This window comes from Epinephelus moara, chromosome 3 (genome assembly GCF_006386435.1).
Source record: "Epinephelus moara isolate mb chromosome 3, YSFRI_EMoa_1.0, whole genome shotgun sequence".
NCBI lineage: Eukaryota > Metazoa > Chordata > Actinopteri > Perciformes > Serranidae > Epinephelus > Epinephelus moara.
Window position 1 is genome coordinate 39,448,318 of NC_065508.1, and position 10,579 is coordinate 39,458,896.

The 10,579-nt window shown below is 45.0% G+C and overlaps 1 protein-coding gene across 4 annotated transcripts in view; it reads right to left on the reverse strand.

Moving 5' to 3' along the window:
- Positions 1-893: 893 nt before the first annotated feature.
- The window catches only part of hlcs (holocarboxylase synthetase (biotin-(proprionyl-CoA-carboxylase (ATP-hydrolysing)) ligase)), a 106,581-nt gene continuing 96,895 nt past the window's right edge, over positions 894-10,579 (reverse strand). For 2 of the 4 annotated variants that reach the window (XM_050035561.1, XM_050035553.1), the window contains 5 exons: positions 10,253-10,320; positions 9,918-10,078; positions 9,540-9,654; positions 4,345-4,558; positions 894-1,244 (listed from right to left, as the gene is read on the reverse strand). In XM_050035561.1, the coding sequence (XP_049891518.1) occupies positions 1,073-1,244; positions 4,345-4,558; positions 9,540-9,654; positions 9,918-10,078; positions 10,253-10,320 (730 nt within the window). In that variant the 3' untranslated portion in view covers positions 894-1,072. Of the gene's footprint in view, positions 1,245-4,344; positions 4,559-9,539; positions 9,655-9,917; positions 10,079-10,252; positions 10,321-10,579 lie in introns of those variants that run through there. The other 2 variants (XM_050035570.1, XM_050035578.1) reach the window with 2 other exon arrangements.

Consider the following 10,579-nt stretch of genomic DNA (forward strand, 5'->3'; position numbering starts at 1 on the left):
GTTGTTACAAAGAAAACTGCCGCTGCCAAAGAATCAAAGGGCAATGCATAAAATTTGCTCCGATGATAATGCAAATCTACGATGTGTAATATTTGATTAATGTGGGTATAAAAGATTGTTAGATAAATGATAGAATGTGAGGTGAAATTGTATCTTTCATATAGACACTCCTCCTGGGAGACATCCAAACTGGGTCTAATCACCTTCTCCTTACGCAACAGCCTCTGAATAAACTGTGCCCCAACATCCACGACTAAATTCACAAAAGGACACGCCATGTTTCTCCTACCTGCTACACGCTCAGCCTCAGGCTTAGATGAAGCAAACCTGCAAGACAGCAGGTTTGCTTCATGGAGTATGTTGCCATAGTAACTGACTCAGGGTTTCACTGAACTGGCTTTGTGAAATGGAAAACTCAGAGTTCCTCATCTCAGGCTCAACATACCTTAGAGTTTTCATTAATCCTGCTTTCTGAAATAGGGCTCAGGTCATTGAACAGAACCCGGTTAGTTTAAAGACATGAAGCGGCGAATTTCTGTAAAAGAAGACACAGAAACATTCTGTGACTTCTTTTACAGAAATTCGCAACAGCAGAAGCTGCAATAACCTCTGTCCTTATGCAACAGTGAAATCAGATTAGCTGTTTAAATAAGGGGTACAAGATTTATTGCTTTTGTTAAGGTAGTACAGGTTGTTAGATAATGGTTTGAACTGGTGGTCCCAAATCAGCAGGTCATAATCAAACTGCTGTTTGTGCTAGTGACCCATCACAGATATCACTTTTTGTAGCTGCCTGCCTTTAAACCCAGTTGCCATCACTGAATGTCTTCCTACAAATGACCCCAACTGGTTCAAATGTGTGTTAAATTAACATAAGGAGAGTACTCCTACTGTTAACCAGGAACGAATTTAATTATGTATTTATCAATTAGAAAACATATTATTCTATCTTTTTATTATACTTACATACATTTATATAGTTACACAGATACATTTTCTGCCAGACTAAATAACTCCGCATTTGGTTAAATCAGGGTTAGGGGAATGATTCTCTACTTTGTTGAATTTGGTCCTAATGCTGCTTGATGACCACCAGGTTCTTCAGCATGTCAAAAGAGTTCCCATCAGGCTCCACTGACACCACGCCCTGCTCCTTGTTGTGCACTTTGAGGAAACCGTTTTGGTCCAGACCCACAACCTCAGCCTCCAGTCCATCCTCGCTCCAGAGATGCACCCGAGTCCCGCTGAGGTCAGAGCACAGAGAGACACTGTCAAAATTCTGCTTTAAGGTGTTATTATAGGTAAGAGACTGACGGTGCCGTTGTATAGTCAATATTAGAATTACTATGTCATGTTTGTATTCCTCCGCAGACCAGTTAATTTGCTGTTACAGTTCACATCCATGTCTGAGAAAACGGATGCTTCACACACATCTTACCCCCAACAGGACAGATGATCTATACAATCAGCCCATTTTCAAGGTAGGCACTCAAGATTAGTGTCACCAATTCAGTATCTGACTAAATGTCTCCCCCTCTGTTCCTGAGGTATGACAGACTGAATAATTTTAATTAATTACATTTTTTTAATTTTATATACTTTATTAATCCCTGAGGGGAAATTCAATTTTTCACTCTGTTTGTCAATTACACACAGGTCCGAACACACACATGCACAAACGGGACCTATACATGCACTAAGTGGAGAGATGTCAGAGTGGGCTGCCCATGACAGGTGCTCCAAGCGGTTGGGGGGTTCGGTGCTTTGCTCAGGGGCACCTCGGCAGTGCCCAGGAGGTGAACTGGCACCTCTCCAGCCACCAGTCCACGCTCCATATTTTGGTCCAGATGGGGACTTGAACAGGTGACCCTCCAGTTCCCAACCCGGGGGAGCTACTGCCGCCCCCCAAATAATGGCCAGAAAAGTGTTTTTGCATAACATTAGAATGTCACAGTGAAGCTGACCTTTGACCGTTTGGATATAAAATGTCAATACTTCATCATAATATTCTATTACACACTTGTTTATGTTTTGTCTTAATTAGCGCATGTATTCTTGATTTATGGCCAAAAACATGTTTTGTGAGGTCACACTGACCCTGGCCTTTGACCTTTAACCACCACATTCTACTGAGTTTTTTCTTCAGACCAAGTAGATGTTTGTGTCAAATATGAAGAAATTTCCTTATGTTGTTCTTGGGATATCACATTCACAAGAATAAGACAGATGCATAGTCACATTGACCTTGATCTTTGACCACCAAAATCTAATCAGTTCATTGTTGAGTCCAAGTGAACCTTTGTGCCAAATTTGAAAGAAATTCCCTCTAGTCAGTCTTGAGATATCATGTCACGAAAATGCCACAGACGAGGTCAAAGTGATCTTAAGCTTTGACCACCAAATTCTTGACTCAAAGTGGATGTTTGTGCCAAATTTAAAGAACACCAAGGTGCTCTATAGATGTTGCATTCCAGAGAAAGAGATAGATGCAAAGTCATGGTGACCTTGACCTTTAAACCCTTAAAGCTGCAGTAGGTAGAAAGCCTGAAAACGGTTGATTTTTGAGTCTCATCTGAGTTAGGTTTCGTTCGTCCCTCCTACCAGACGAGCACGCGAGTATTTTATCCTACTTGGTTCTATTTCTCCCTCTCTGGGAGCCTTGGCTCTCCCTCACTGTGCAGCAGCCCTCCCCATCCCTCCCTCGTGGCCCCGCACATACTCCCGAGCCTCGGCTCTCCCTCACCGCGCAGCAGCCCGCCCCATCCCTCCCTCGCGGCCCCACACATATATCCCCGAGGCTCGGCTCTCCCTCTCCGCGCAGCAGCCCGCCCCATCCCTCCCTCGCGGACCCGCACATATACCCCCGAGGCTCAGCTCTCCATCTCCGCGCAGCAGCCCTCCCCATCCCTCCCTCGCGGACCCGCACATACTCCCGAGCCTCGGCTCTCCCTCACTGCGCAGCAGCCCGCCCCGCACATACCCCCGAGGCTCGGCTCTCCCTCTCCGCGGAGAGCCCTCGGCTCCGCTCCCACCGCCGACCCTCGCGCCCTCCGGCCGGGCCCGACCCCACCTCACCCTTCCCCTCCCTGCGGGGCCACGAGGGAACCGAGTTCTGTCTTCCTTTTTTTGGGTTGTTTAGCCGTGTACGTAGTTGTAGCCAATGCTGGAATAGCTATTTTACCTGGTGCACTGTTCGCCATTGCCGCTTGCTCTCCCCTTCTGCCGGCGGCACAGGAACGCGCATATGCAGTAGAACAGCCAATAGGAACGCAGTGGTCTGAGCTGACCTTTGATTGGTTGATGCACATCGGCACGTTACTGATTCTTTAGAGGCTGAACACAGAGCCATGGTGAGGTGCAGAAACCTATTGTTTGTCTCAGACCACTTGATTTACATTATGCTTAGAGGATATTATAAAATTTTTACTCAATTATACCAAAATGATGTTGCCTACTGGAGCTTTAACCACCAATATCTAATCAATTTATCCTTATGTCCAAATTAATGTTTGTGCCAAATTTTTAAGAAATTCCCTCAAAGTTATCTTGAAATACTGTATTCATGAGAATGAGATAGACGAGGTCACAGTGACCTTGACCTTTAATCTTCAACCACCGAAAACAAACTACTTCATTGTTGAGTCCAAGTGGACATTTGTGCCAAATTTGAAGAAATTCCCTAAAGGCACTTTTGAGATATCCCATCAACAAGAATGAGATGGACGTTCCGACAGTAACCCAGAAAACATAATGTCTCTGCCCAGCACTATCTCCACTGTGGGGGCATAATAAAACAGGCAGAGGGAAGACTCTCTGCAGATAGCATCGCTTCACATTAAGAGTGGGTCATTATTAAGGATTAAGAGGGATTACTTTTTATGAGTCAACACATTGTTTTTAAGGAAAATCCAGCATGGTGAATCTTAATACAAGATTAGTTTGCTCTTGGCTTCCTATTATATTTAATTTAGGTTAAATATTTAAAAAGTTTGAGCAACAAAGTACACCTTGCTCAGGAAGGTAAGTGAAATCATGCCCTTTTGATGGTCAGTTTTCCAGTTCACTTGACTACAAGTCTGTGACAGCGGTTATCTCCAGGTAGGAGGAGAAAGGGTGGGGATGGGGCTCAACAGAGCAACAAAAAGAAAAAGGGCAGAGAACTACTGAAAAAGAAAACTAACAAACTTCTTACAAAAACTATGTTTTGTCTTTCATGGCCATCATCCCATGTCAGTGTAGATAGGCTCCAACCATGATTCTTCCCCCTAACTGTGACTGGACGAGTGACTGTATATTATTTTGACATGGACAATGCATCTCAATCTCTCTCTCTGCATTGCTCACCTGTGAAGCCATCTCTTGTAGTAGGTGGGCAGGACAGCATCTGGGCCTCCTTGTTGGAAGCTGTTGATAAGGACCTCCAGGCAGCTGACAGTTCGAGCAATGAGCTGGGCACAGCTGAGCGGCTGCAGGTTGCAGTTATGCTGCACATTGTACTGCTGGATCAGGTCATTAATACACACTGTTGGGTTGCTGTTTGTGACATTGAACCCACAGCCTGTAGGGCACATTAAGATTAAGAAATAATACTATGTTATTCTGTGCAAATAACAAGAGACTGTATTTCACTGGTTGCTGCTGGATAATGTATAACAAAAGACTGTATTATTTCTATTGGTGACTAATTATATATCCCAGTCCTTAACATTATGAATACAACAGGTGTCATGTGACAGCACACTGAATAACTGACAGCATAACTGTTCCACTAGTGGTGTGCTAGTCAAATCGTGGAAAGGAAGGGTTCATATTAATATAGGACTGAACTAGAATTACCGTCTTAGTGGTTGTATGCCTCTGCAAACCAGTTAATTTGCAGTTACAGTTTACATCCATGTCTGAGAAAATGGATGCTTCACACACATCTTACCCCCAACAGCACAGAAGATCTATACAATCAGCTCAGTTTCAAGGTGGACACCCAAGGTTAGGGTCACCAATTCAGTATCTGACCAAATGTCTCCCCTTCTGTTCTTGAGTTATATCTTTCAAATGTATAATGTCATCACTTCATCATCAGATGCAAAAAATGATTTCATGTCAGGTAGGTTTTCACTTATAAGGAATTTGCTTTGGTTTTTTGGTGCATACATAAAAACATAAAATAAACATATTAAAAGGAACAAAAACAAGGCAAAGCACTGCAACACTCTAGAACATAAATATTAGGGCTGTACCCAAATATTCGGATATTCGAATATTAGTTTCTATGGGTTGGTATTCGTTATGAAAATTTGGTATTTGATATTCGTTTTTTTTTTTACATATTTTTTGGTGCTAAATTTAGTCTTTTTGTTGTTGGTAAATGTAGGTCATCAATAAAAATCAAAACTTTTAAATTGCATTGTTAAAAATGTGAAAATATAGTATAGCCTACCAACTGAGCTTGTGCACACGGCATGCTTGAGCGCATCCGTCTGAGGCTGTGGATCAATGCCAAGTTTTACCACTTTATCACTATTCCCTCTAACTTGTAGCTGTTTTTTCGTTATCTTTTGAATTTAATATGAATTATGGAACCGTTTTTGTCAACGTTTGTTTCCCCCGTTTTGTACAATAAATTATTGTTTAAAGTTTCAACAAGTTTCTTTTGGAGTGCGTGACACAAGTGTGTTTTGAAAACGACCGCGGACTGTCACCTGCTCAACGCATCAGTACCTTCGGATGCCATGACAGTAATAGCCAATAATGTCAAAATATCATTTACAGACCGATTTAACAGACGATCACTGCTGCCCGACCCGCAGGTCCATTTGCGGGTCCCGCGGGTTACGGGTCGACCCGCGCATCACTACTCAGCTCAGTCTATAAGGCTGTACACAACAGTAAGGCTATAGACATTATATTCTATTCAGGCCGGCAGAACCAGCAGCGCATCGGCTCTACAGTGCACGGCACTGCTGATTAACCATTTTATTGCAGCACAGAGTGTCTGCCAGCAACCAATTACTTGCAGAGGCTTCCTACAACTTGTTTCAACGGTTCCGATTTAATCAGAAGACAAATTAAACAGGATGACTAGCCAATGTGAAAATCAAAAGAAAGCATAGAATAATGTACTGAAGGAGACTGTTGTGCCATCACATTATTTTGTGGTTTGAGAGCAAAGATCCGGTCGCCGCTGTGCAAAACTCCGCAATACAATTAGGTCCGGAAAAACCCCGGACTCCCCCCTCCCTATTTGAATATTCGTTATAAATTTTGCCGAAGGTTAAAAAATGGTATTCGGGACAGCCCTAATAAATATATTAAACAATTACAATAAAAATATGTCAGATACTTTTATAAAGTACTGTAACATAACTAATATGTACAATATCACCGTTCCAGAAAAAGCTAATTTTATCCTATAAGACATGCCAACACCAAGAAGGCATACCACTCACCCCCCCCTGCCCCCCTGGGAAAAGCTGATCACAACCTGGTTCATCTTCTGCCGGTCTACAAACCTCTGGTGCAGAGGGAGCTAGCAACCACCCCACACTGTGAGGAGGTGGTCTGATGAGATCGAGGAGGCCCTGAAGGACTGCTTCGAGACCACTGTGTGGGAGGTACTCAGCGATTCCCATGGGGAGGACATTGACAGTCTGACATCATGTATTATGGACTACATAAACTTCTGTGTGGAAAGCACCATATCCACCTGGACTGTACGCTGCTTCTCCAACACCAAACCCTGGATTACTCCAGATATGAAAGCTCTCCTGAAGGAGAAGCGAAGATTTTTTAACCAAGGAACCAAGGAGGAGCTGAAGGCTGTGCAGAAGGAGCTACGGAGAAACATCAGATGGGGAAAGGAAGGATTTAAAAAGAAGATGGAGGAACAGCTGCAGCAGAGCGACGTCAGCGGAGTCTGGAGAGGTATGAAAACCATCTCAGGACACAAACAACCAGACTCCCAGGCCAGAGGCGACCAGAAGTGGGTGAATGATCTGAATCTGTTCTTCAATAGATTTGATCAGTCTGCCCCTCCCCTGGCCCAGACATCACAGCTGCAACCCCCCACATCCTCACCTTCACCTTCCCNACCAGCCCCCACTCCTCCCTCCACCTCATCACCTCCACCCCCACGCACACAGCCCCCCTGCTCCAGCTTGTCCTTCACTACCTGTCAGGTGAGAGATCAGCTGAGGAGGATTAAGGCCCCGTTTATACGACAGCGGTTTCTCTAAAAACATAAAAGTCTGTCCTTTGCATTTTAAAAAACGTATGCGTTTATATGGCAACGTTATTGAAACGATCTCCGTTCACACGGAGCTGCAAAATCTACTGGAAACGCTGTAGCATGCACAGATAACTTTGTCTGGATGGACGACGAGGTGGAGTTGCTACAGTAACAGATATACACTTCACTTCAAATTAACAGGGTGAGCAGCACAAACAGAGCTCGGCATTGTTGTTGTGACGGTCGGCGTGCCTAGTGACTGGAACCGTAATGCGCATGTGCGAAAAGTCTCCGTTTTCAGAGGAAATGCATATTGCACATTTACATGACAACGGAGACGCTGCCATTTCCAAAAAGTTGCACTCTGGAACCCGTTTTCAAAACGTTGCGTTTTCATGCACCCAAAACACCGCTGTCGTGTAAACGTGCGGCCAAAACGCAACTAAAGTTTACCGTTTTCAGTTGAAATTGTTGTCGTATAAACGGGGCCTAAGACAAGGAAGGCTGCGGGTCCAGACGGCATCAGCTCCAGGCTCTTGAAGTCCTGCGCAGACCAGCTGTGCGGGATAGTTGAAACCATCTTCAACCTGAGCCTGAGGCTGGGGAGAGTACCACAGCTGTGGAAGACATTCTGCGTGGTACCTGTGCCCAAGACTCTGCACCCCAAGGACTTCAGCAGCTTCAGACCGGTGGCATGAACATCACACCTCATTAAGACTCTGGAGCGCCTGGTCCTGTCTTGTCTCCGCCCCGCAGTCGGCCCTTCAATGGACCCGCTGCAGTTTGCCTACTAGCCTGGCATTGGGGTGGACGCCGCCGCCATCTTCCTCCTGCATAGAGCTCTTTCTCACCTGGAGAAGCCCGGAAGCTCTGTGAGAATCATGTTCTTTGACTTCTCCAGCGCTTTCAACACCATATAGCCAGCACTTCTGAGGGACAAACTGGAGCACATAGGGGTGGCTAATCACCTCACATCCTGGATCCTGGACTACATCACGGACCGGCCGCAGTATGTCAGGACCCAGGATTGTGTATCGGACTTGGTTGTCTGCAGTACGGGGGTCCCGCAGGGGACGGTGCTTGCGCCGTTCCTCTTCACCCTTTTCACTGCAGACTTCATACGACACCCCCACCTGTCATCTGCAGAAGCTCTCCGACAACTCTGCCATAGTCGGCCTCGTCACAGATGGAGACGACAGGGAGTACAGAGAACTGAACCAGGACTTTGTGGACTGGTGCCTGAGGAACCACCTTCAGATCAACGCGGGGAAAACCAAAGAGCTGATGGTGGATTTCCGCAGGCGCAGACTCCTCCCCCCAAAACCAGTGAACATCCAGGGAAAGGACATTGAGATGGTGACATCTTATAAGTACCTGGGTGTTCTTCTTAACAATAAACTGGACTGGACTGATCACATAACAGCACTGTACAGGAAAGGCCAAAGCAGACTCTACCTGCTGAGGCGGCTCAGGTCTTTTGGAGTGCAGGGGGCACTCATCAGCCATCTTTTACGGAGTGGTCTGCTGGGGCAGCAGCATCTCGGCTGCAGATAGGAAGAGACTGGACAAGCTGATCAAGATGGCCAGCTCTGTCCTGGGATGCTCTCTGGACTCTGTGCAGGTGGTGGGAGAAAGGAGGATGACAGCCAAGCTGTCATCTCTGAGGACAAACGACTCCCACCCCCTGCAGGAGGAGATAAAAGCTCTGGAGAGCTCCTTTAGCAATAGACTGATTCACCCAAAGTGTTTGGTTTAGCCAAAAACATCTTTTGTGAGGCCACAGTGACCTGGACCTTTGAACACCAAATTCTAATCAGGTTTATTGTTGAGTCCAAGTTGAAGTTTGTGCCAAAATTGGGGAAATTCACTCAAGGCATTCTTGAGATATAGTGTTTACAAGATCATTCTTATTGACAGACTCAAAGTCAAAATGACCTTGACCTTTGACCTGCGACCACCAAAATGACATCATTGCTGTGTCCAAGTTGACAGTTGTGCTAATTTGAAAAAAAAAATTGAGATATTACGTTCACAAGAATGAGACGGACTCAAGGTCAAAGTGACCTTGACCTTTGACCTACAACCACTAAGTTCTGACCAGTTTATTGTTGAGTCCAAAAATTTGTTGTGCCTCATTTGAAGAAATCACTTCAAGGTGTTCTTGAGATATCGTGTCACGAGAAAGGGATGGACGGACGGACAACCCGAAAACATAATGCCTCTAGCCATAGCTATTACCGGTACCCAGGCATAAAAAAGGAAGCGCCAGTGAAAGCCTCCAGTCTCATTACTGTGATAAAGGGGAGGTTATTACCTATGAGCAGATGAAAGGTTGATCCTATCACAGTGGAAGTCACCAGCACTCCCCCAAGCTTCATCAGGCTACTGTAATAGATGTCGTTGGGCCATTTCACCCTCAGGTCTATGTCCTGTTAAAGGTTGAAATATGTTCAAACATCTTCACTCATTAACATAGAACATTTTCATTTAATACAGAAATGCACTGATCTTAAATATGCCATCACTTTATGATACAATACGATATTTTGCTACTAGAGACAACTATATTCATATCTGGGGTGTATTCAGATGTATAGTATATTGGCAAACCACAGAGAATATGTAGGTCAATGCAGTCTGATAATATCTTAGTGTTGAGTAAACTTGTATAGAGAGGTGTGTAGGCTGATACCTGGTATCCAGGAAGTGTGCGAACAGCCTCCACCACTGCCAGAGCAGCCAGATGCTGCATGAAGGGAATCCTCTGTCCAAGCCTGGAACTTAGCTCAACCTGGACCATCAGAGAGAACATGGCACAACCCAAAGGGCTGAGCCAGGCATTCCTGCCCCGACCTGCAGCAGCAGCAAACACAGTACACATACAAGGGGAGATACCTCTGACAAGTAGGATGAATTAAATCAAAACAAAAAATTAATGCTAAACTGAAATGTTCCTATGTTCATACAATTGCAGTGTGTGTGAATGCTGTGTGTGCAGGTGTACAGAGTACTGGAGAGAGCACTGACCTCTACCCTGGCTTTGTCGAGAAGCTACCGCTATCAAACCAACATCCTTTGGTAAGTGCAGAGTCAGCCTGAAGGGAGACAAGAATGATGAACACAGATATGTTAAAACTTTCTAAAAAGTGCCTTAAAGGGATAGTTCAACATTTTGGCAAATTCGCCTATTGCCATAATCCCTATAGTCATATGAGTAGGTACATTACCTTTAATTGTCAGTGCGTGCTGTTCTGAGATCGGTGGGACAGAGCTGCCCGCTGAAATGGAGGTGAACGGTACAGGTCCCTCTCTCCCTCAAAACTAATCAAATACACCATCAAATGACTCCAAAAC